This window comes from Drosophila biarmipes, chromosome 2L (genome assembly GCF_025231255.1).
Source record: "Drosophila biarmipes strain raj3 chromosome 2L, RU_DBia_V1.1, whole genome shotgun sequence".
NCBI lineage: Eukaryota > Metazoa > Arthropoda > Insecta > Diptera > Drosophilidae > Drosophila > Drosophila biarmipes.
Window position 1 is genome coordinate 13,783,216 of NC_066612.1, and position 26,112 is coordinate 13,809,327.

Genomic DNA, 26,112 nt, shown 5'->3' on the forward strand with positions numbered 1-26,112 from the left:
TTAACGACCGTGAAAATTTTTTTTACCTTTTTTAAAAATATTTAAATAGCTTGTCAAATTTTTTTCGGAGCTAAAAGGGTGAACAGTATACCTAAAAATGGCTACTTTTGTTTGATTAAGTAATACAGACAGACAGCAAGGTTTTCAAAGTGAGAACTTTGTGGTCATTAGCAGCTGACCGACATTCCACAATTGAAGTTTTAACACCCTATTTTTTCAATTTTATGTATCGATACTCCTATAAACTACCGGCTGCCTCATAGCTTTTGGTACATCACTAAGTTAAGTGTAAAAACAATCAACCCGCTAAAAATTCAAAATTTCAGGAGTGTCACAGAAATCGCAAGACTTAGTTCTGAAGTTATTTGGTATGTAATTTACTTGGTTTGCCATAGAAATGCTTACAAACCTTTCCACCAAATTTTATCCGTTACGATTTCTTTGACACCATGTTTAGAGATGTAGGAAAATGTACAGTTTATTGCCAATGATCCCATTTTTCGAGAAACAGAAAATCGAATTTGAAAAGATGTATCACATGTTTCTTCCTTTCTATTGTTTCCGTATGGCCTTTAAAATAATTCTATTGCTGAAAAGCTATTTGGGCTACGAAGGGATTATTTGTTATATGAGACTTGATGGAATGCTTTTCTGTTAAAATTAGCAATCCTTTCGAAATTAGTAGAGTTTTCCTGGTTATCCAAAAAATTTAATATTCTGTCAAACTAAAACTTATTTTCCCAGTGTAAAATGTAACCTGGGAAGTTTATTCTAAAGCAGCTTTAAAGCTTATTATCGTCTTAAAACATAAGATTGAATTTGAAATCAAATCAGTTTACTTCTCGGTTAATCGCAGACCGGGCGCTTCGCTTAGTTATCAACTTAAGGGAATCTGAGTAAAGTATTTAAAGTTTTCCTATATGCATCCTTTAAATATTTTGGTTTTCATTTTATTGATGAGGATTATTAGCCCATGCGAATTAGCTATGTCAGTGTCCTTGGCTTCAAACTGCTAGAATAAATTTAACTAAAAGGATTGTTTTTGTCAATACCAAACAAGTGACTTACAACTATATCGTTCTTCATTATTTTATTTCTCTTTATCAAGTTAATCCTAAATTCTTTATTAAAATTCTTATTTTCTATGTGTTAACGGAAATCATGGAAAGAAAAATAACGTAAGGAAGTATATATATGGAAATACCCAACTAACAAATTGGTTAGGATAACTTAAGAATATCTCAATACAGGGGCGCAGATTGATTTGTCAGATGTTAAACTTCATGGATAAGGTTGACAAAATACCAAATATAACGTATGTATATGAATAGGGTAATCCACAAGTTACATTGAAGCGAAAACCAGTTATTTGTCTACGCGAAAAAAGAGACTGCACATTAAAAGCCATGATAATGATAGTAAACAATGTTCGGTGTGTTTATAATTTATTACAAAGAGAAGTCTTGAAAATACAACTTTATATCGTCTATTAATCATCATCAGAAACTTAGACTATCTAACATCTATCTAAAAAATCCAATACTCTTAAATTTGTATTGTTAGATCCTTATACCTATTTATTGGTAACATTTTAAGTTGTTTTATCCCCCAGGAACATGATACTACTAAGTGGCCTTATAACATGCGCCTGCATATTCATTTGCGCAGCTCAAGGCAATGCTCACCTCCAGAGAACCACTCCAGGTTTCTATCCAAAGGTTCCATCAAGTAACCTAGGGTCGGAAACAGGACCCCAGTACAAGTCCTGTGGCTCTCAAAGGGAGTGCGTGCCCCGTTGGCTGTGTGCAAATGGCACTGCGAACACCGATGGACACAACTTAATTGATATTCGCATTGATACGGGCTCAGAGTGCCAAAGCTATCTGGAGCAGTGCTGTGATGTTCTAAGCAAGGTACGCTTAAAAGCAGGATTAGCATTATGATTAATAGTCTTGTGATATAGAGAGCGGAGTCCATATTTCCTACTGACCCTGAAACTCCCGAAGGCTGCGGATACCAGAATAAAAACGGCGTTGGCTTCAAAATTACTGGAGCCGTGAGCCAGGAGGCCGAGTTCGGGGAGTTCCCTTGGATGTTAGCCATCCTTATAGAAGATAGAACGCGTAACGAAAACCTGTACGAATGTGGGGGAGCTTTGCTAGCACCGAACGTGGTGCTGACTGCAGCTCACTGTGTTCGCAACAAGCAACCAGGAACCCTTATTGGTAAGCGTTGAAAGGTGATCCTGAGGAAATAACCTAGCAGTACTCTTGGTTTCAGTCAGAGCAGGGGAATGGGATACGAGTAGTTTTCAAGAAGTCCTCCCCCATGAGGACCGGTATGTGAGGCAAGTAGTGAGTCATGAGCAGTTCAACAAGGGAGCCCTTCACAACGATGTGGCCGTCATGTTGCTGGAGAGCCCCTTTACGTCCCAAGCAAACATCCAGCCTGTTTGCCTGCCGCACGTCGGTGAAATCTTTGATTACGATCGTTGCTATGTGACCGGTTGGGGTACGACCAAATTCGGCCAGGCGGGGCAGTACCAAGTGATCCTGAAGAAGGTGGACTTGCCAGTGGTGCCAGCACAACAGTGCCAGTCGAGCCTGCGCGAGACCCGCCTCGGAAGGCTCTTCGACTTGCATGACAGCTTCATCTGCGCTGGCGGAGAAGGGGGTAAGGACACTTGCAAGGGCGACGGAGGCTCCCCCTTGGTGTGTCCCATTAAGGGCCAGAAGGATCGATTTGTGTCTGCCGGCATTGTCGCCTGGGGAATCGGCTGTGGGCAACAGAACATCCCCGGGATGTATGCCAACGTGGCCAAACTTCGTCCATGGATTGAGGAAAAGTTGAGATTTTGGAATATCGACCCCAAACATTATACACCCTAAAACCAGTTTTAATAACTGCAGTTAAATCACCTAATATCTAGTTTCTATGTGTGGAGAAAAACATAAATAAAACTATGGGTGGGATTTTCATTTAAGATTTTGGTAAATTTCTCAGATTTCATTTAAATTGACATTGTGGTATTGGGAGCAAGAGGTACTCAAAAAAGTATCTACAAGCAACAACGATTTTGAATACAATTTGGGGTGCCAACATATTGAGTAGTGGTACTTAAAATGTAACTAAAAGATAACTTCATTGATCAATACCCATCTAAATGTTGATAATCGTACTAATCACATTTTCTATTGAAAAGTTATGACCAAGTTAAACAGATTTTGACATGGTCATCAGTTCCGCTACCGTCCACCAGGTTGTGTCTTGACAGGTCTGTAATACTGCGACCGTCTGCTAGGTGGCGTGGTTTGAGCCGCGCTTAAGAAAAAATGACTTAATAAAAATGGCATAGCATTAAACAAAATTTGTTCCACGAAATTAGAACGGGGTAATTCATAGAATTATGATGAAGTGTATTAAAGGATCTACTAAATACATTATACTCGTCAGAGCCGGTGGTATTTAGACAAATTGTATTTGGAAAGCGAAAAAAGTATTTTAAAATACCTTTCTAACGACTTATAGCTCATACCTGTAGCTTAAGTAGTTAACAAGTAAAAAATTAAGCTGTTTCACATTGTCTAAAGTTTTTAAGACCCAAAAAAATGGTTGGTGCAAACTGACAAAGAAAACTAAATAGGAATTTTGAAAATTTCACTTTTACACTTATAACGCTATTTCTCTCAAAGCAATTTATAATTTTAAAATCACAGTATTTTCGTTTCTTTGTGTATATATGTATATAATATACAGTATCGCCTTTAATAACCTCCCCTCGTACAGTTCATTCGATTGAATCGTTTTTCAAGCGAATGTTTAAATTTTCACTGTTAATGAATAGAAGCCGAATAGCACAGAAATAACACTGCCTTAGTATCGGTCCCTAAAATTTAGATGATAAGCTAAAGGGGAACTTTTTGAACGACAAAAACGTACGACCATTCGTTCATTAGATGGTAGATGGTTAAATGATACTCTTCGGAAAGGGGGTAATAAAGGAACGTTTGAGATGGAATAGTGGAAAAGAAATATAAAATATTTCAGCGGTCGCACTACTGTGAATGTGATTATCGCATTGCCAGCAAACGGTCACACTTATTGTGCATGGAGTAAAAAAAACTCTGATTTGTCAAATCAACACTTTTTGTCTTTAAATAGAATATCTGCGCAGACATGGATAATTTCGGCCTTGGAGGAGTCGAGCTCACCAAGGGACAAATGTTCCAAGTCCTGATACGCCTTTCCGTGGCTTCACTGATAACGTTTTATTCGGTGAAATGGATGATGAACCAAATGGACCCGACCAGTAAAAACAAGAAAAAGGCCAAAATCCTGGCCGAAGAGCAGTTGAAGAGGTTTCTATAAGTTTCAAATAGCGAATGGCGTTACCTTTGACCCTAATCTGACTTCTTGACTTGCAGGCTGGCCGAGAAAGATGGGTTCAAGCTGAATGCGCAGGAATTTAACGACTATGAGTTGATGATTGCGTCACATCTGGTTGTGCCGGCCGACATAACAGTCAGTTGGTCAGATATCGCCGGACTGGATAACGTCATCAAGGAGCTCCGGGAATCGGTGGTTCTGCCGGTCCAGCACAAAGATCTGTTCAAGCGCTCAAAGCTGTGGCAGGCGCCCAAGGGCGTGCTTCTCCATGGGCCTCCGGGTTGCGGCAAAACGCTGATAGCGAAGGCGACGGCAAAGGAGGCGGGTATGCGCTTTATCAACTTGGACGTCGCCATTCTTACCGACAAGTGGTACGGGGAATCCCAGAAACTGACATCGGCTGTGTTTTCACTGGCTGCGAAAATCGAACCATGCATTATATTCATTGACGAAATTGACTCCTTCCTGCGCTCGCGCAACTTAAACGACCACGAGGCCACCGCCATGATGAAGACCCAGTTTATGATGCTGTGGGATGGCCTCAGCACGAACACCAACTCGACGGTGATTGTAATGGGCGCCACAAACAGACCTCAGGACCTGGACAAGGCCATTGTCCGCCGGATGCCAGCTCAGTTCCACATTGGTCTTCCTATCGAGACTCAGCGAAATGACATCCTTAAATTGATACTGCAGTCGGAGGAAGTAAGCCAAGATGTCGACCTGAATCGGTTGGCCAAGCTTACAAATGGCTTCTCGGGCTCTGACCTTCGGGAAATGTGCCGGAATGCATCGGTTTTCAGGATGAGGCAGCTCATCACGTCTAGTGACCCATCACGTGCAGCTCTCGATCGAAATAACGTCAGCATCACCATGGATGACTTGCTAAGCTCACACCTTAAAATTAAGGAGTCTAAGATGCACACGGGAAGTCTATTTGTAGAGAGTAGAATCGAGCTAGATTAAGTTCCATTTTTGTTGAATTTACGCACTTAATATATTTAAAAAATTAATCAAATCTTGTTTGTCTCTCAAATCAAGTTTGTCTCTCGAAAGGATCTCTAATGAGATGTGCCTACCTCATTGTGGTACTGGATGATTAATGAAAGGAGCTGCCTTATCTGCCGATAACATAACCCTGTTCTATGAACAAAAAATGGGTATCCGGAAAATGCAATCTGTGTACTCTTGAAAACTGCAACGGATACTGCAGGAAATTACACAATCCATAGCATTTCCGTAACTGGGAGCTCAATGCACCTTAATTACTACGTATACGAGCTTCTTTGAAATATTCACCTAGAGAAATTTCAAACATTTACGAAAATATTGCACTTGTACACTCGTACAGATACATACATAGTAAAGTTGCGTCACGCGACCGCGGGCTTTCAATCGTGAAAAATAAAGGTAATCTCTAGCTGAATTATGCACTCTTAGAAGGCAAGGTAAATCTCTAAAGATGCTTGCCATCGTCAAAGTAAGCACTAATTCCTATATAGTATAGTTGTGGTAATCCTAAAATATTTAAATGGAATTTTGTTTAATAATAAAACAGGTTGAAAGAAAAACCTATAAGTACATTATTTCTTAAACACAACCTAAATGTAGTGCATTCAATAGTCAGTTCAAGAAATGTAATTTCGTAAATTTTTAATTATGATTCATGTTCATATAAATACTTTCTTGGAACGGCCAAAAAATCATTGCTGTTACCGACGTTGAACAAGCCACATCGCAGATTTAAGAGGGACTATACCAAATACATTTATAAGAATGAATCCTATGGTAAGCTACCCTCCAGCTCCGCTTTCTTAAGCCTCTAGTATTCATACTGCTACTTATATATGAACCTTTTATTTTCTTAATATTTTCTATTTTAGATCACTTTCCTTCCTGGATATTTATTTATACCCCTAATCCTTTTTGGAAGTACGGCACACAGTGATTCGTATGCTGTGAATAAGAGCAGAACTGTCGAGAGCAATGAATGGAGCTATCCCGACTTTGGAAAGGAATCTATTCCAAACACGGGACGAAGACCTGAAAAATTGACGATACAACATTATAGTCGAGAGGCTGATCGAAACGTGACATTAAAACGTGGCTTGAGAAGCTATCAAAAACCGGCCGAAAAAATAACGAGACATAAAAGCAAGTACAAGCCGTCAAATGCTCTTAGGAAGATTGTCAGTCCCCATTACACGGACGACAGTTCGGAAAGTAAGCATTACCACACGTTCGAAGAGATCCATGAGCACATAGATGAGGATGATGGACAGTACCAAGCGTCTGAGCAGATCGGAACACAATCCATACTACATGAACACGTGGAGCAGCACGCAAGTAAGAAGGACAGCAAGCGGATGAAGGTTAAGATCAAGCACCATCATCATCACCATCACCACAACCACATTAAGGAAATGATAAAAACCGTTCCCCAGCCCTATCCCGTGGAAAAGGTTGTGCACGTCCCCGTTGAGAAAATTGTGGAGAAGATCGTGCACGTGCCCAAGCTGGTAAACGTTACGGTTGAGAAAATCATACACGTGCCAATCGAGAAGATTGTGGAGAAAGTGATACACATCCCCAAGCCCGTCCAAGTCCCAAAACCATATGTGGTTGAAAAAATCGTGGAGAAAATAGTGCATGTCCCGAAACCGTATCCAGTTGTTAGGACTGTGCCCTATCCAGTGGAAATCAAAGTGCCGCAGAAGGTGCCCGTTCCCTACAAGGTGGAGGTTGAAAGGAAGGTTCCCGTCTACATCCGGTCGAGCGAGCCCTACAAATTCGAACCATCGCCTTTCGAAAGCTATCCCCATGCTGAGGAGTTCAAATTCAGTGGGGAAGTGAGTCATCCGCCGCCCAGAGAACACAGGGAACACGAGCCTTCTTCTCTGCCATCTTCAACCTACTATAACAGGGTGTACAAGTCAAGGGAACTAGACCATCCTCCGAGGCTAGAAGACTATCAAAATGCACCACCGCCGCAGTATAACCACGAATATGTAACGAAGAGTAGCCCTGAACCGCATTATAGTCACGAATACGTAACAAAAGGTAGTTCTGAGCCGCAGTTTAAGCACGAATACATAGCCAAGGGTAGTATAGAAGCAACTTCTCCTGGACGAGAAGCGGTTTCCCTCAAGCTTGTGGGTCCCACTGCCCATTTCAATATAACGGGGAAGGATTTGGAGACCGCCAACTCAGCTCCAGAGTTTGTTAATAGCTCAAACGTAGACCTAAGTCCGCAGGAATCGGCTAATGCCTTCCGAGGGCTCCCTTTCTCCATGCCGTTTCATTTCGTTCAGCTGCAGCCGATGGCCTTTCAAAACGCTATAAACATGGAGCTGCCAGTTCCATCCACGGCAGCTGAGGGAGCTCAAAAGTAAAGTCAGCACACCAGACCTGCCAAAAATTAATATTAATTTTTCCCAACATAAATCTAAGTAACTTCAGCGAACCAAGTTGAACTCTTAACTAGCCTTCTATTCATAGAATAAATTCTAGAATGTATTAAACATTTTACTAAAATGTTTTAGATCTGCTGTTAACTATTTCTAATACAGAGTAACACATTTCAATTTTAAAGAATAAACATATTGGTAAATGAAACATTACACAAGTTGATCACTAGGAAATATTTTAGTTGTGCTATGGACATTATTCAGTTTCTTTATTTTTCTTCAGAAGACACTAGACAAGTCTTTTAAATGTTTAGAAATCAACTATGATTTTGTGTTGCCGGCAACATAAATGCTTAAGTTTATTGTTTGTAGCAGTCGACAAAAATGCTTTGCTCCTCACTTACATTCTTCGCCACCGTGACCAAGGGATCCTTATCCGTTTCGGACACCAGGATCTCACAAGCTCCTTTCAGGGATTCGCCAAGTTTGGGGGAGAAAACCTCAAGGAAACCCCTCTCCGAGTTGCTGTGATTGCAGAGCAGCACGGTGGTATTGTTGTGGGTGAAATCCAGCAGTTCGTGGTGTGACATTTCGCCGGTGATGATGAGATCTGCTTGGACGCCCTTGAGCAGGGATCCCCCGGAGCCGGCACAAATGCCCACAGACTGGATGATGGTCTTGGGCTGGTGGCTCACGGCCAGGGCAATGTGGACGCTGCTTCCGATGTGCTTCTGCAGGGATTCCACCAGCTGGGAGAGCTCCATTTTGGTCTCTATATATCTGCCGGACCCGGTGCCCGGTGGAGCTCCCAGCTCCGGTTCCAGGGGTCGGATACTGATTATCCCGCTCACCGCCTGTGACAGCCAATCGTTGACCCCGCCACACGCTTTATCCCACGCCGTGTGGGGCGAATATAAAGCTATATCATTGGCCAGGCAGGCTGCGACTACGCGCTCCTTCCAGTTCGACTGCGTTATCCTGGTCAGCGGCTTGAAAATCGGCGGATGATAGCTGATGATGAGCTGCACATCCTTCGCCAGCGCCTCGCTCATCACGGGCTCGGTTAGGTCATTGGTTAATAGTATTCTCTGGACCTGCTTCTCCCGGTGCGGCTCAATCAGGAGTCCTACGTTGTCCCACTTCTCCGCCCATGCAATCGGCGCAAAGCTCTCCAGCTCCTTGACCACAGTCGCCAGTTTTTGACCACTAAAGGTGCTCATTCTTCTTAGCATGCCTTCTTGCCCTCTTATTTATCAAAAATTAAAGCACTACGAAACATTCAAAGAGTTGTGCAAAAAATCGTGTTGTGCTGCCAACTTGTTTTCGGTTGCTGTTACGTATTGATTACGTGTCAGCTGTTATGCTTACGAAATGGCGCGTTCACGAACTTCATTACGTAGTTTGCTAGATAATTTAATTTAAATGTTTTATTATTTGCTGAAGTACTAAATCCTCAAAAAGAACCAAAGTGGCAGCTTCAGCTCGCCAACTTTAAAAAACATAAGATAAAAATAATTTGTGGCGATTAAATTCAATTTAATTCATTGCATTTATACAATTAAATTAAAATTGTAAATGCCAAAACTATTATTTAATGTCCCACTTCAATATTTGACATTTGCTTTAAACAAATAAAAGTAAAACGACATCTTTAAATCTCATTAATAATTATTATAAAGACAAAAGCCAAGCTATAGGTATCATTAAAAACAAAACGTTCAATTCATCATTAAAATATTTTCAAGAAATCGTTCAATTCTCATAATAGAATAACTTCTAGTCCCAAAATACTTTTAGAATGTGTGTATTTAATAGTAAAAAATGAAATTTTATAGAATTTCAATAAAAAAAAGAAAGTCAGGGCTAGAACTCATAGACGAGATATTATGGGGTAGACAGTCTACCCACTCTAATTCTAGTAAAAAATTGTCTTCAATTCATCTACAATGGCTCTAAACAATAAGTCATCGATGATAGCAATTTATTGATGCCTGTTATCAACAAGTCATCCATGACAGCAGTTTGGCTTTCATTATTATGTCATTTGTATATCATAATTATGTCATTTGGATGTCAGGAATACGTCATTAATGATAGCAGCCTGGCTGTCATGAAAAAATCATCGACAGCAGCAGCTAGGATAGGGTAGTGGGACTTGACCCACAGGAAGCAATAGGAATTAAATAACAAATTTTTTGCCAATTGAATTTGGTTACGTTGTGCTAATGTAAGGGTCGTTCTAGTAGAACCACCAAAAAACTATCTCTGAAGAGCTTTTCCTTGGGAAATCGCTGGATCTTACCACCGCCAGTTTAGCGGGGCGCTGACTTCTATATGGAGGAGGAAGGAGATTCGCCCAGTCACTGCCAGGATGGAGTAAATGCAAAAAAATCAATGCGACACCTAGATAAATTCTTAAATTTTTAAGCTGTATAACCACAATAAGAATATCTAAAGAAGCTTGTTAATAAGGTGAGAATATTATTTAAAAAAAAGTACGCTCGTCTCTGTAATCACCAAACCAAAAAAATTAAATTACCAGCGCCACCCTAAAAGGGAACACACAAATACCCCCAAAATTGATAGAAATGTGATTCTAAAGTCATCGGTACTATCAGCTTAACCTTGTTCCAATAATACTTTCAAAAAATGATATTTCACAAACTGCGATTAAAAATAAAAAAACCCGAATAGGAGGCTGTGTCCCATGACAAATCAATCGCACAAATATCCCCAGAAATTCACTCGAGATGCTGTGAAGAACCGGCAGTGAAAACCAGGTAGAAATCTCCCAGAGATCCTGCGCGACGGAGGCCAAAGCGGAACGATTTCCGATCGCCGCTCAGCGGGTGTTTTCCCCGATGTTTGTCGGCTCCGCAGCCGTCATACGCATTTCGCCCACGGAGCACTGAACATCGCAACGCTTTGTAGAACTCGGCGATCCGATCGGCAAGTAAAAAGTATAAATAAACACATATATCGCGGCTGAGGTTGCTTTTGTTGCTGCAGCTGCCTTTGTTGTTGGCGCCGCTGGTGAATTTGAAATTGGCGCTCTGCCGCTGGTCCGGCAACTCCGTTGGCTCCACTCAGCACACTCACACTGGCGCAGAAGCCCCCGCACACAGGGGCACCTCAGAAAAACCCAAACGAACGGTACTCTCTTTGCCTCTCACATTTTGTTTTGCTACTATAGTACATACCTATGTATGTGTATATATAAAGAGCATATAGACTAACACTCGCTCCCCGATTCCAAAGGCAATTTCAATCGAAACGTGAAAGAAACCAGACGTGCGCACGGGTACTATGCGAAGTGCAGACCACAAGTTGATTTGAGTTAAACACAGAATAACTGCGCGTGTAAAAGCATTTTTGCGAGACAATTAACCAGCAAGGTAGTGAGAAGTACATAAAAAATAGTGACCAAGCTTAAAAGCAAAGAACCTTGAATTAAAAAGGAATTGAGAAAAGGAAGCTGTGTGAAAAAGGAGATGAAAAATCTCCGCCTGTGTGTTTGTGTGTGTGGTGTGCGGGTGAAACAAATTGTGGAGCTATTGGCCTCGTAGTGGGGCGTTTAATAATCTGCAAAATCAAAAACACCCAAGCAGAGTGAAACCGTAATTTTTTGTGGCTACTCTTGTATATAAAATTATAAATTACTTTAATCTACAAAATTATTGCGTTTTCACTTGTTCGCTGAAGCCCATATGTTTGTTTCGCTCGCACTCGTAGCAGAGCAGTTACGTGTGTATGTGAAGTAGGGAAAGAGCGAGAGAGCGCTCAAGACTGGGCTCAAAAGCAAAGTTCAAAACGAAACGAGAGAATATATATATATAACATACATATATATATATACATTTACAGCCCAACTGAGAGAGTCCGGAAAAGCACGAAAATGCCGAGCCCAACAAAAGCAGCGGAGGCAGCAACAAAGGCAAAAGCAACAAGTGACTGCAGCTGCAGCGCTGCCAGTGTTGAGCAGCGCGGCCCCGCAAACGCAGCTAACCCCTCACCCTCACTACCCACTAGCGGTAAATTTGGCGGCAAAACACAAGATCAAACAGCGGCCGCCATTAACAAGCAAAAGGAATTCTGCGTGCCAAACGAGACCAGCGACTCGGGCTTCATTTCCGGCCCCCAATCCTCGCAGATCTTCAGCGAGGAGATAACCCCCGACTCGGAGGAGCAGAAGGACCAGCAGGGCCAGAACCAGGACCAGGACCAGGCGGACCCCCGCAAGGTGCAGCCCGTCGTCCTCGATTCCGGCATCATCGACGAGGAGGAGGACCAGGAGGAGGCACAGGACAAGCAGGAGGCGGCGGAGCACCAGGACACCAGCGCCGCTCCAATGCGACTCAAACACGCCGCGGACACAGGCATCCCACAATGGACCGTCGAAAGCCACCTGGTCAACCGCGGCCAACAGCTCAACAACCTCGGCCAGAGCAGCAGCAGCACCCAAATCTCCGGGCGCAGCAAGCTGCAGTCCTCCACAGCCAACACCACCGCGAATCAGAATCCCTCGGGATCAGGAGCCACCTCGGCCACCGCTCCGCCCAGCAGCATCAACAACTTGAACGCCTGGGAGCAGTTCTATCAGCAAAACGACGACGGCGACACGTAAGTAAACACCATGGGAAACCCGCTTCGGAAGGGTCAGAAGGAGTTATCTTTCGGTTTAGTACGGAGCATAATTAATAGGATTTAAGTAGCCAGATTTTAAAGCCATCCGCGTTTTAGTAGGCTTACTCAAAAGAAGAACACACCAAAAAGTCTTTAACAAATCGCATATCTCAAATGCACAATCTCTGGACTTTGAAATGATATTTTTCTGTTAGTATAAATATCGCTTATTTTTAAAAATACAAACTAACTTATAAATAGCTTCAATTTAGGATTTGCTGATTCCTTATATTTGGGCAATTCCCCAATTGTGAGCTAATACAAAGGTCACTATTTAATCAGTAAAATATATTTCCGATTTTTCAACAACCATTTGAGCTATAGATAGCTTCAAATACGGATTTACCCAGTCTTTATTTTTGGTTCTATAACAGCCTATCATATTTTAAGAGCGGTTATCAACCTTTTTCTTTATAGCCTAGGAACGTTCATGCTAAGTTCTTAACATGAATATATAAAAAACTCATAGAAACATGTTTACCTACAAAATAATTTTAAATTTCGTATCACCCTAGTGGAGTGGCTTTTAGTTCAGTTCTGGGGATAACAAATCGTCTATACTTAGAAAGCCATTAAAAGCAAATAATCTTTGAATAACACCACTTTGCTTCTACATTTTTATCAATTTATAACATTAGTCGATGGAAGATATCTTGAATTTAAGTTCGCACAAAAATCCACGTGATTTTCAGACCTTTCAAACCATGATAGGGTCTAGATTTTTAGCACAATCTTTGAATCATTGCTGAATCAAGTTTCTTTGAACTTATACGTGCCGTATTTCCGATGAGAAACTCAAATTTCCCAAAATAACAGAGACACCGCGGCATTGCACTGACCACCAAGCGAGCTAAGGGGAGAGTTTCGTGAATCACTCAAAGACCATTGTCTGAGGCGAGAAACGCGACTGACACATGTGTTTTGGTCAGGCTTCGGGGTTTTCCTGGTATGTGGGCAGGTACGCGAACAGGTTTTCGGGGCACCTCTTCTTTCTTCGCATTACTCTGCCTCAGCTTAGCTTACTTGGGTTTTTACGCCGCCACATGACGGACGACAAGTGCACAGGAAGGGAAGAAAGTGCGGGTGCCGGGTGGCAGGTAAATAAACCCACAAATTCATGTTGCACCTTTGCTCTGGCTCTTCTTTCAGACCTCTGCACCTGGCATGCATTTCGGGATCCGTGGACGTGGTGGCCGCCCTGATTCGCATGGCCCCGCATCCGTGCCTGCTGAACATCCAGAACGATGTGGCCCAGACTCCCCTTCACCTGGCCGCCCTCACGGCCCAGCCGAATATCATGAGGATACTGCTGCTGGCTGGAGCCGAGGTAAGATTAAGCAGAGAGCAGTAGTACCTTAAGCTCATAAAGATTTGCGTTAACACTTAGAAACCCCAAGATTCTATTTACTGATAAAATTACTACATTTTTCTATGACTTGTAACCAAGAGAATTATTTTAACGATAAAGGCGGACATTTATTCATAATTCTCGTAAACTCTACATTTAACCTTTATCAACTATTTTGATCTAATAATTAAATTCCCCCGTCATCATTACTCATTTGAACAGCCCACTGTGCGCGATCGTCATGGCAATACAGCCCTGCACCTTTCCTGCATCGCCGGGGAGAAGCAGTGCGTCCGCGCCTTGACGGAGAAGTTCGGAGCCACGGAGATCCATGAAGCCCACCGCCAGTACGGACACCGCTCCAACGACAAGGCGGTGAGCTCCCTGAGCTACGCCCGACTCCCCGCCGACCTGGAGATTCGCAACTACGATGGTGAGTGCAGTCCAATGTGTATCTAATTTGTTGATTTGCCAGGGAAAATGGCAACTAAATGCGTTCCAAAAACGTAGGAATTCGTGCGTTCTAGTAAATTGTTTATTTTCGGCTCAGTATTTTCCGCCATTTATCATGAAAATGATGAGTCTGTGCCAAAAGTGTACACACTATATAGCTCTATATATATCTGGTGTCCCGCCAACGGCTAGCCACAGTGCGAGACATTGTCGTCTGCCATATAGAATGTGTATACGCTGCGGACGTGCATACACATGGCTCTGGGCTATGGACGCCTTTGAGCAGATGCCAAAAATACCCTGGCCTCCCCAACACATTTCGCTTGAATTTTTCGCTCATCAAATGGTTAAGGCAACAACCCTCCGCCCCATTCCCATGCCCATTTGCGTTATTGATTGACCGAAATAAACGAGAACGCAAAGAACATTTGCCAAGTCTCAGACGTCAGCAGGGTATAATAAAAACGATTTGTACAAGGATAGGTAAATATTTATTTGTTTGGCGGATGTAGAGCTCGAAATACATTTACATAAGGCTCTTTTCGAAATGGAAATTCATTGATTTGCTTCGTTTCCCTCTGGCGACTTGATTTCGAATGCAGTGCATCGGGGAAACATTTTAAACGAAATTTATTTTCCATGCGTAAAGGCAGGCGTGTCCCATCATTAACATTTGTTTCCTTATTTGATATTACTCCGCATTCGCATTCGCGGAGCAGAAATCGAATTATCGATTGAAAGCTGCCGCTACATACCTATTTGGGGGTGCCACCCACACATATCCTATGTCATGTGAGGTGGTAATCAGAAAGGGTTCTAAATTAGAATTTCTATTAGTAGTCTATGGTTATTTGCTTCTGGCATTACATTTAGAAAATATTTGTCTTTCGTTCTTCAATCGATGGAAAGTAAAAGTTTCGCAGTTGCCGCTCGAGCCCATCCAATAGGTTAATAAACTCGCAATAAGGTGTTGCAAAATCAGAGTTATTTGCCTTTAACCTTTCGTTTGTTTAATCGATTTCTATTGGCCTCTTTGCCTCTCTGGCTTTTTGCTATGTATAACCTTGCCAAAAATAAAATCCGAATTCGTGAGTGGCAAACATTTGGTGAACAAACATTTTTTTGTTGTAATCTTCGGCCAGTTTTAGGCAGCGCCAACCGGTTGGAGCTTCGCAAAACAGCTGCTCCGCATACTGTGGATATATAGCTGCTATATATAACCTGCTCATACAAGACATAATGTATCTCGGCTAGCCAAAGGCAGCAGCGCAGACGTTTCCGACAAAAACTATTAAAGAGCAACAAAGCCAAAAGAAACGAGACGCTCAGACGCTTTTGAGCATTTCGCCTTTTTGAAATCTCTGGGTTTTCCCACTGCCACAGCACTGAATTCGAAAGCAATTTGAATTATTCGGGGCGGGACCACGGGGGCAGTTCCCTGAGTACCCACGGCAGATTACCATGTAAACACAATCTGCCCCAGCTGCTCCAGCATTGACGTCAGCATCCTCGTCCCAGGGGTATATACACACCCCCAGATATCGATAGATGGTTCTAGTTCTCACCGTCAAAGAGCTTTGATCGATCCACCTCGGGGGGTTCAAATACCAGAAGGCTTGCTACCTATAACACCAGTTCTGAAGAAAGCATTCCAGTAGTAGTTCCGTGAGGAACTCATTCTTTTAGAATCCCTAAGGAACATGCCTCTGCACGTACCTCTAGCCCCTGTGGGATCTTTTTGCCACTCAGGAATGCCTTGCTAAATATATGGACATTCCCTTCTAAAATAAGTCACATGGTACCGAAAGTGCTAGCGTGTGTGACAAAAATAGGCCACATTTTCCCAAGCGAGAGCAGACTCTGAAAGAATGCAGCAGAAGAAAGACAAAAAGAAGCAATGAAGTAATGATAGCATTAAGCCGTTTAAAGGCCGAGACAAAAGCGGAAATTGGGAAGGGTTCGTTATCGAAGGCACAGAGGGCACCTCCGAGGTGATATTTCTGTACTCTCTGGAAATCCCCACCATGGTAATTATGGCCACACAAACGCTTGGGGGCCGACCAACCGGCCGTAACTTGGCCGTAATCCATTTTTGGGCCTCATTAGCGCGTCCGGCACGCAACTGGGAAACGGACTGCTATTATATAAATAAACGCACGCAAGGCTCCCGAGGACGGGCTCCGAAAATAGTGCAGGACTCTTTCCCCAGTTCGGTTCGCTGGACAAATTCGTTTGCTTGGCTCCTTGAAAAACCAAGAATGCTAGAAATTCCCACAGTCGATAATGAACACGATTGTGATTGGCTTATCTGTAAAAAGAAGCTGTTTTTTCAGTACGAATTTGATGACGTTTTGGGGCCCATGAAGCCGGGTTTTATGAATATTCAAGGAAATCCGAGAGTACGAATTTCCCCCGGGGCATGCGGAAGACAGAAAGACTCCGGTCTTATCGCTCTGTCGGTGAGCAATAAATAAATGCCGGTTAAACCGAGCCAGGGAATTTCAGAACCACACATTTGTCCTGCATGTGTGGCGTTCGGCATTAGCGCATATCTTTGGTTAGGCGAAGAGCCCGTGAAATCTGTGGCCCGGCAACCGAAATCACAATTAAGAGCAGTGCCGCAGTGCCGCAGTCCCGTCCGTACTTCCCCGGCTGATAAGCCGGCAGAAAGCAAATGAGATATGTCCAGCGGTGTTCGATCGTCAGCAGACATTGCTAACTGGAAACCGTGCGTTATCAGCTCAGCGCCTAACCGAGGAAAACCCCATAGGTGGTCGTTCCCTGTGCGATTATGTGACACTCTCCACATTCAGCGCTCTGCAGCGTCCTCGCCCTCGCCCCCACTCGCATTAAAAAGATAACTGGCTATATTATCGGGGTGCAGGTTTTACCACTCGAGTGTTACGCTATTTGCCAGGGATTGTAACCATATGTGCGGCGGAGGTCTGGAGGTCTCGTGCTCTAAAAAACCGAGAGCCGTAGAAACCCGCTGTTAAACCGTGAGTGGACAGAAATTCTGGAAAACCTAAGCAACATTTTGAGCACCTCTTAAACTACTACTATATGATGAATGGCAAGGAAATAAGTGCACAGCGGGCGTCACTGGGACTCTAAAGGCGTACTACCCACCTACTAGTACTAGAATATCGTATGGAGACCAGAAACCAGTTTCTGGTATTAATTGAGTGTCCGCCATGAATTGACATCTCAGATCTACGACATTCTGGAATCCGTCGACTATTAGTGAGCCTTACATCGGCGCATGCAGTACCCATAAGCAAAAACAAATTAGTCATGGGCAGTCGACAGATAGACAAGGTTACATCTGGACTCTCCCGTATTTGCCAAGGGTTGGGCTGTACCCGATGCAGAGATCCCATATCTCACTCTCATTTTTTATTCAAAAACAAAAGCCAATCCTCCCGCTTTTAAAGCGGATGTCGGAAATAATGTATTCTCTTTGGTTTTGATAAAACTTTGCCCGAGAACTTCATAAAAGCTTGAAGATCTTAAAGTTTATTCACTTTAACGGACATCCAACAAGGTTGAATAGGTTTTCAAAACGGAAATGAGCACTTCCCTTTTTTTGGCTGTGATCACTTTGCCGATAATCAACTGTCAGCTTTGAATTATCAAAGTGATCTCGAGCTGTTGTCTGTGTATCCAAGTTTATTGACTTTAGGGTACTTGAAAGTATTGTATTCTAACCCCAACTGCTTTTGGATATAATAGGTTCAACATAATACTTCCTCCTTTTTAATAAGCCTTCGACAACTATGAGTAGTATTACTACTAGAAGCACACAATGAGCTCATGCTAATGGCAAGAAATAAAAACAAAGTGGCGGAAGTTAATCAACGCAATGAATAATACCTGACGCTGGAGGAAAATCCTAAGTGCAGCTGAGTTGGCAAAACAGAAAAACCTGCACCTGATCTCCTTCCCCCGGGGCTGACCTCTTGGGATTCTCCGCAAGCTTTTCCTCAGCTGTTTTATTCAGCCCCACACGTGGCTGACGATCCCCGGACGGCTTTGCTTGGGTCGGGTGTTATTTGCATTTCGCATTCATGGCCCGAAAGAAAGTCAACAAGGCGAGTCCGCTGACATAACGATCGAGCGATTTGTGTGGGGGACTGGGCAGGCGGGCGACAGGGTGATCGTGGGGAGCGGACCGGGCTGCGCTGAACCGAGCTCGAGCTGCTTTCAAAACACTTTCATTGCCAAGTCAGTCGCCGTCGTCGTCGTCGTCATGGCTTGGAAAATCCACGGCTTTAATTGTGCTAAATTGTGCTGTTTGTGCTCGCTTCATTTGGCGGCCGGCTGCAGCCGCCGTCTGGGTTTTTCACTTTGCCTCAGCCAATTTCCACATTGGGAAAGTTGGAGCGCGAATAAATGTGTGTACCTATATGCAGACAAATAGCCCGACGGCGCCCAGAAGTCTTGGGGGTAAACAACTTTTAATTTGATATTGTTTTGGGCTGTTTGTGTACTTTTTTCGGGGTATTTGCCAGCCAGTTGTATTTGGACAGTTGGCTTTAATTTCTTGTGGGTCTCGGCGGGTTTTAGGCCCGGTAATTCCCCCAATGGCCTGGTGACTTCTTTTGGCACGCTTTCGCGGGGACAACACTGGAAACGGCTTTCAGATATTCCGCACTCCAATAAACAGTGCGCCCCCCGTAATTACGAATCGATGACCCAAGCTGAAGGACAAAAAGCTGGCAAACTGGGGAATCCAAGAGATAAATATGTGAGGCGAACAAAAAGGCAAAAGTTATGAGCGAAAAACCCGTTGTAGAAATACCGAAACTCTGCCCCAGCAATAAGCACAATTAATTAAAATTAAGCGAAGACAGCGCTGCGTTTGATACTGGCGCTGTCAATAAATTTGTGAACTTTGCGACTTCGGGTGACTTGTGGAGTGCTCTCAACTGCGCCGTTGGGTTTTTCTCGTAAGGTCGTTGTCGTCGATACCGTAGCCTGTGTAAATAGTAACCACATCAGGTTAATGGCTGTGGGCTGTGGGCTGTGGGCTGTCGGCTGCTTGGGGGCGGTGGTGCTGCTTGTGAAAGTGTTTAGCTGGTTAAGTGGCGGGCAAATAGAATTCCCCATAGTGCGCAGTTCCCGGCGATTTCATAGCGACCATCAATTGCTAAAACCCGAGTGGTGGTACCTTCAAAACTGACTTGTTTTCCAGAGTAGGCAAGTGACAATTTTGTTTACCCTCTGCTGAAAAGTTCTAATCTCTTTGGGTTTCTACTATCACCGTGTTTTTGTCCGAGCCTGTCTTTGTCAAAGCGTGACATCAAGCTTGAAAATATTCCCAAGGCGATAATCTTCGTCAGATAAGTAAGGCGCCAATAAAAGTCAAAGCTAAAAATATTTGTGACAATTGAACGCATTCAAATTTCAATTGCCTGTGTAAACCTAAACGATTTTATACGGTTTGCGACCGGTGCAAAACACGCCAAATCAGATATTTCTAATTTCGTTTCTGGTCTAACTGCTTGCTGTGGACGTGTCTTCGCCTCAGACTGGCTGGGATCTTGTGACGCAGCCCCTGACCGGCGCTGGGGGAATTCCCAGAGGCAAGGCAAAGTTTGAAACAAACTTTTGTGTTTCATATTTCGTGGCTTCTACTGGCGCTGGCCGCTCGTCTATTAATATCTAGTATCGCCGTGTATACGGGGTCTTTAATCGTATGCTAACGATTGGCACGTTGCTGTGCTGAAAAGGCAACAGCAGTGGGGATTGTCTTTTACTAGCTCATCGGCTTCTCTTTTAGTTAGTCGAGCTCGAAAATCTCCATGTGGTCATCGTTATTTTTATCTTGTGACACAATTGTTGCTTTTGTAAGCTGTCAGGTCCGAGATTAACGAAAAAAAGCCCAAAAACTGGACTGCGGACTTTCTTGGGCCGCTTTCTTTTGCCAAAACACACTTGGGTTTTCAAAATCCCGCGAGTACTTAGGTTTCTTAATCTCTGTACGATAACCTCGGTCGTTTTATTGTTTTTCCAGAGTTCCCCCGAGGTTATCTATCCACGCAAATGACTCAGAGGTGGAATTTTCGGTGTTATACCAGAGATAGTTCTCGGCCGAAAGACGGCAGCAGCAGTATCTTAGCGGAAATCTCCGCCTGGCCATGTAAGTGTGTGCGATGTATGCAAATGCGCCACTGGCCGTGTGTGAAAGTCAATCAACAGCACGTGTAGCCCGGCCGCAAAAAAAAAACTACAAAAAACCGGGCGAAAATATGGCAAAGGCAGTAACAGCAACAACCTCTGCGTCAACTAATCATAAAGCCATAAAAGCGGAGGCACGGAATACAAAAACAAACAGAAACTAAACAATTCACCTTTGTCTTCCGAGCCGTTTAGTTTCCTGGCCGTTTCATCTGTATGCGCACCACGATTGGATCTCAAAAATACGAGAATCAATCGAGGAAGAATCTGTAGAAACGGCCAAGATAAAATATTATGAGGGAGATACAATCCAACTTGGTTTCAAAAAGAGATGTTTGTTTATTGCAATGTCTTGACGAGACGGATTAGCAAGCTTAATGTGCCAACTTTTCCATTACAGTAAACATTTAATTATTCATAGATCTTTTTTCATGTTAAGACTGTTCATTTTTAATAACAATATCCTCTGATAAGGGGGAAAAAGCTGCAAAACTAAACCAGCTTATTTTTAATATTTATTTAAATGAAAAAGCTGTTTCTTTTTCATTTTAAAACTATTATATTTGTTAAAATTACCCACTGATAGGGGCAAAAGCAACTGCAAGAGGAAACAAGATAGAAACTGAATGGAACATGACCAGAATTCGCCTCGTTTCTCTGCCCAAAATGTCAATTGAATTATTGCACATTTTTTATTATTATTTCCGAGCACCCGTGTTGGTGTAGCCAAATATCCATATATCAGATTTCTATATGCTCAAACCGATTTGAACTTGAGCAAACTCGTTGCCGAGGCAGAGACCCAAAAGCCAACTTTGTATTTGGTTTGTTAACTTAACTTAACGCCAACTGTTTGATTTTTGTATTTTATTTTATTGTTTTTTCCCCGCTCCACCTCGTCACTCGCCTTTGTTGTTGCTGCCGGTGTGATATTGCTGCTGTTTTATTGTGGGAATTTCTTGGGTTTTTCAACGCACACCAGCGCGCGGCGATCGGGCACACAGATACTCGCCTGCGAAGCCAACGGGTTGTCATATTGTCTTATAAGGCAAAAGCCTCCACTCGGCACCCAGCCCCCTGGAAAACCCCCTCTGCCACCCAACTGGCCATTGTCGTAATCAAAGCTTTTTCGCTCGTATTATAAAACGCTACTTGTTTTACAACGCAAAGCTGTTTTTACCTCGGCAAGAGCTTTGGAATCGAGTTTCATTCATAAACACAGCTTTTTCGATCCGCAATTGTGGGTATAGTATACGAACTGAAAGTATTGATTGATGCTCTCATGTTTTAAAACACGTTTAAGCCTTTTAATAATGAATAATGAGTAGTATGATGGGGATCAACAAGCATTTGCTGTGCCTTCATTAGGTGCAAAGGAGTTTCTATAGTTAATAAACCACAATACTAATTAGTAATATTAAATGGGAAACCTCTTCCAATAACCTTAACCAGTTTGCTAACCGAAATCCACCTCCTTTTCATTCCAGGAGAGCGCTGCGTTCATCTGGCTGCCGAGGCGGGACACATCGATATCTTACGCATTTTGGTATCCCACGGAGCCGACATTAACGCCAGGGTAAGTTGAAAACTGGATAAAATGGCCAATTGCCTTGCTAATTATGAAATACGCCTTCGACAGGAGGGCAAATCGGGCCGCACACCGCTGCACATTGCGATCGAGGGCTGCAACGAGGACCTGGCCAACTTCCTGCTCGACGAGTGCGAGAAGCTCAACCTGGAGACGGCCACCTTCTCGGGGCTGACGGCCTACCAGTTCGCGTGCATCATGAACAAGTCGCGCATGCAAAACATCCTAGAAAAGCGCGGAGCGGAGACAGTAACGCCCCCAGACAGTGACTACGACAGTAGCGATATCGAAGATCTAGACGATACGAAGGTGAGCGTCACTGCCTAGGCAAATGTACCAAGAAAAGATCGTTGAGATCAGCGTAGAGCGTAAGACACAGTTTGAAATGGGCCACCACCAGCTTCCAGAATGTTCAAAAACTAAATAAGAATGAAGTCCCAAGCTGAACTGGTTTTCAGTTGGAAAACAAATTGTTGCACTCGAGCAGCGAACACCCATGTAACACCCATGTATTGTTAACCAAAAAACAACAGAAAAGAAAGAAAAACAAAAGAAAAGCAAACAGCAGAAGAGCAGCAAGTAAAGAAAGTGTCCGCACCCAATTGATCAGGGCTCTATGTTTTAGTAGAACCCACTAAGAACAAATCGAACCAATAATGCTGGTTGTAAGCGATGAGGCTGCCCTCACAACTGCTCCGTTTAGAACTAGCTCTAGCTAGCATAGTTAAATGCCTGTTGTCAGGACCACTTGTATGCGTTTTAAAATTGAAACTCTTCTACACTTGCGAGGGAAATGCACTGTACCACCTTATATTATACTAAGCTGCCCAATGTAAACTCGATGTCTGTTGCTCTTTCTCCTCACCTACTTCTATGTATTCGTGTGCCTGTGTCCGTATGTTTGTAATTTTGTATGTGCGTGCGAGTGTGCGTGAATCAACCAACTAATCTTCTATTATTAAACAATGGAATCGTAAATCGTAGTACTAAGCTAGCTAAATCTAATTGATGTTTTCATGTTCTGACTGAATGAAATGATGTTGCAAAATAAACACTACTCTACAAAAACATTTGCAAAGTATCGAAACTTGAAATTGAATTTGATGTTGTATGGATCTAAAGGTTTGTAATTCTGTTTAGATTTGACACGTTTCCCACCTCATTGTTTACTTGTTCTTGTTGTGTTGTTTGCTTACTTTGCGGCTTGTTGTGGCTCCTATTTTAGAGATTGATGTTTTACCTAACACATTTTGTTACTTAATTTTAACCTGCTTTATTTGCGGTCCTCTTGTACTTGCAGATGTACGATCGCTTTGGCGATCCGCGCTACTTTGTCAGCTACAACGGTGGCAATCCCATGACAGTTGCCTGAACGCCCCTTCCAATCTGTACATACGACTTAGACTAAACATACACATTATGATTAACACAACCCGAATTACCGACCTGGTTTAATGGCTGTTCCCAGAAGCACGCCTTTCCTGCCCCGAAATGTTTGCACATTGACACACGTTCACAAACCCATCCAGGAATTGGAACAAAATGTACTTACTATCCCAGCAAGTGGAGGCCCGAAACGAATTGAATTGCTTGTGTTAACGATAGTATTTAGAGCGAAATAAAGCATACTCTACAAGGATGCAGAATGTCAAGCATTTTATTTATACGCACACAAACTTAACTCTAAGAAATAAACGTAATTGACAAAATTGTATTATCCATATATCGTCGGTGGGGGCACACATTGAAAGATTTATCCATAAATACAAGAATACGAAACATGGAACGAGAACTAATAAAAAGGCAATGCATTCAAAATATAATTGTCTAGTCTGGAAAAGGGGGGGAACACAACTCCACCCGTTTAACACAACTCCTTAGTTCATTAAGAGCTAAACAGTCCTAGTCGGGTAAATCCCATTTAGCGGATGCTCTGCCGGAACACGCTCTGTTTGACCTTGGTGTGCGAAACGGATTTTTTGGCCGCCAAAGGATCGGGCGCAAAACAGTTCCACAGGCGCAGGGTTTCGTCAGCTCCAGCACTGATCACGGTGCTGCCATCCGGGGACATGGCCATCTGGAGGACACGCGATGTGTGTCCAATCAAGTCGGCTTGCTTCACCATTGTCGGATACTTCCAAATTGTCAGTTGGTTGTTGGCAAACCCATGGGCGGAGATCAGTTCCCTGTAGTGCCGCGAGAACAGCAGCGAACAGACCTGCGACTTGGAGTCCACCGACTTCATCAGGGTGCCATTGTTCACATTCCAGAACTTGATGCATCGATCGGCGGTACCACCACCAGAGGCCAAAGTGTTCGGTTGCCAGGGACACCAGGCCAGGGCTCGCACCGCCGCCTGGTGATCGTTGAATTTGTGCAGAGGTTCGCTGGCAGTTCCCACACCACTGCTGGCCGCGGCCCACACATTCACCAGATTGTCGTTGCCTCCGCTTGCCAGGTATTTGTAGTCCGTGGACCACTTCAGGCCGCACACTTCTTGCGTGTGACCGGCCAGGGTGGACAGCTTGTGCTCCCGCGAGCGCACGTCATGGTGGACAATAGTGCCGTCCCGACTGCCAGACGAAACCAGGAACGAGTTCCAGGCCAGGGACCCTACTCGGGCGCTGTGGCCGTCCATCACTCGCAGTCTCTTCACCTTGGAGCAGTCCCACAGCTCCACGGCACCGGTGCTGTTGCCAATGGCCAGGATTTGACCCTCTTGTATCCACGACAGAGACCCTGCATAGTCGCCCTCCTCAAATTCCGTAAGCTGTTCGATGTTTCCAGTCTGAGCGTTCCACAAATAGACGCAACTGCCCAGGGCGACGGCCACGATGTTGTCGCCACTCCAGTCCATGAGATTGAGATCTGAAAAAGAAGGATAGAATGTTAGATTATGCATATTCCATTTTTACAAGCTGCCTGTTCTTTAAGTTATTAATTAAATTAACAGATTTGTCTCTATTAACCATAACTATATACTCAGAATTCAATCACGGAGAAAAAAGAATACGCCTTTGTAACAAATAAATAAACCTTATAAGAACCTACAGTAATCATTGATGAAATCAGGAGCATCCAGAATTCTCTCTGATGTGGTGGGAATATAACGTGAACCACTCTTCGTCGAAATGGGCGTCTTAATGGAGTAAACCACCTTTAGGGGATTGTTGTGCGTTTCGGGAGCAGCTGGAGCCTTGTTCTGGTAGCACAAAATGCGTCCACCGTTGGAGTCGCCAACCTGGGCCACCTCCGAGATGAGTTTCTGCCGCTCGCCCTTGTGAGCAGAAGCCTGGATGTTGCTCTCGTTGCTGTTGCTTGTGGTGGCCTTTTCGTTCTCCTCGTCCGACTTATCGCCAGATTCCTTGTTAACCTAAAAAGGGAAAGAATATTATAGCATTTATGGGCAATAGTTAAAGTATGTTTGACCCGCTTGATGGTTAGAAAACATTTGACGGAGTCCAAAGTCGTCGTAAACTCTAAGTACATATATCCTTACCAAAAAGTGGGCCAACTCAAAGTTTGTGGCCGCCCGATTTGGGATGAAGCGATCTCCGCCGCCAGGAGTCTTGCTCGGCGTGGTTGTGGACTTCTTGGCCTTGCCCTCGCTGCTCTTTCCAGGGGTCTTTGTAGGCGGCTGGACCCCCGAGAAGCTGGTGTTGTACGAGACGGACAGAACCGATCGGGTGGTACTGGCACTGCCGTTGAGAGACGCCTCCAGCTTCTTCTTCCACCGGGGCGCAGGACCGCGCGTCTCCCCATCCATGATCAAGGCATTTTGCAAATCGCTCACAAAATTGAACTGCGACATGGTTTGCCGATGCTGTAGGGTGTCAGGTAGCTTTAATATTTATCACACAATTGTCTGTTAATTGCACGAGAGTCGTTAGAACTTCATAGGTCACTCAGATCAGATCTTTTTTCGGTTTCCTCGGATGCAGCATAAATGGCGGTTCGCTTTTGGAAATGCAATATGACCGCAGGCTGCTAGCGGTTAGTGGTGTTTTTATAGCTATAAAATATACCAGAAAGTACCATACCCTTGTACACATTTTTGACATATTTAA

The 26,112-nt window shown here is 43.6% G+C and overlaps 6 protein-coding genes across 8 annotated transcripts; 4 read left to right on the forward strand and 2 right to left on the reverse strand.

Moving 5' to 3' along the window:
• Positions 1-847: 847 nt before the first annotated feature.
• Positions 848-2,995, forward strand: LOC108033357 (phenoloxidase-activating factor 2). Of its 3 annotated transcripts, none has more exons than XM_017107668.2 (4): positions 848-896; positions 1,613-1,913; positions 1,964-2,225; positions 2,281-2,995. In XM_017107668.2, the coding sequence occupies exons 2-4, from the start codon at positions 1,617-1,619 to the stop codon at positions 2,886-2,888; spliced, it is 1,167 nt and encodes a 388-aa protein (XP_016963157.1). In that variant the 5' UTR covers positions 848-896; positions 1,613-1,616; the 3' UTR covers positions 2,889-2,995. The 3 variants fall into 3 exon arrangements, with proteins under 3 accessions (XP_016963157.1, XP_043950139.1, XP_043950140.1); XM_044094204.2 differs by having other exon boundaries at positions 859-901; XM_044094205.2 differs by having other exon boundaries at positions 873-896; positions 1,597-1,913.
• Positions 2,996-4,084: 1,089 nt separating this feature from the next.
• Positions 4,085-5,405, forward strand: LOC108033664 (outer mitochondrial transmembrane helix translocase). The gene is made up of 2 exons (XM_017108103.3): positions 4,085-4,358; positions 4,425-5,405. Exons 1-2 carry the CDS (start codon positions 4,177-4,179, stop codon positions 5,350-5,352), a joined length of 1,110 nt encoding a protein of 369 aa, XP_016963592.1. The 5' UTR covers positions 4,085-4,176; the 3' UTR covers positions 5,353-5,405.
• Positions 5,406-5,507: 102 nt separating this feature from the next.
• On the forward strand, positions 5,508-7,861 carry LOC108033667 (uncharacterized). Its single transcript, XM_017108108.3, has 3 exons — positions 5,508-5,796; positions 6,128-6,174; positions 6,270-7,861. The coding sequence occupies exons 2-3, from the start codon at positions 6,163-6,165 to the stop codon at positions 7,776-7,778; spliced, it is 1,521 nt and encodes a 506-aa protein (XP_016963597.1). The 5' UTR covers positions 5,508-5,796; positions 6,128-6,162; the 3' UTR covers positions 7,779-7,861.
• A 155-nt stretch (positions 7,862-8,016) lies between these two features.
• LOC108033665 (NIF3-like protein 1) lies at positions 8,017-9,112 on the reverse strand. Its single transcript, XM_017108104.3, has one exon. It carries the CDS (start codon positions 9,023-9,025, stop codon positions 8,153-8,155), a length of 873 nt encoding a protein of 290 aa, XP_016963593.1. The 5' UTR covers positions 9,026-9,112; the 3' UTR covers positions 8,017-8,152.
• Positions 9,113-11,022: 1,910 nt separating this feature from the next.
• On the forward strand, positions 11,023-23,691 carry LOC108033661 (NF-kappa-B inhibitor cactus). Its single transcript, XM_017108098.3, has 7 exons — positions 11,023-11,188; positions 11,658-12,413; positions 13,626-13,803; positions 14,047-14,257; positions 21,945-22,033; positions 22,097-22,354; positions 23,346-23,691. Exons 2-7 carry the CDS (start codon positions 11,689-11,691, stop codon positions 23,415-23,417), a joined length of 1,533 nt encoding a protein of 510 aa, XP_016963587.1. The 5' UTR covers positions 11,023-11,188; positions 11,658-11,688; the 3' UTR covers positions 23,418-23,691.
• LOC108033660 (cell division cycle protein 20 homolog) lies at positions 23,685-26,017 on the reverse strand. The gene is made up of 3 exons (XM_017108097.3): positions 25,545-26,017; positions 25,097-25,418; positions 23,685-24,913 (listed from the first exon to the last, which is right to left on the reverse strand). Exons 1-3 carry the CDS (start codon positions 25,854-25,856, stop codon positions 23,967-23,969), a joined length of 1,581 nt encoding a protein of 526 aa, XP_016963586.1. The 5' UTR covers positions 25,857-26,017; the 3' UTR covers positions 23,685-23,966.
• Positions 26,018-26,112: the final 95 nt, after the last annotated feature.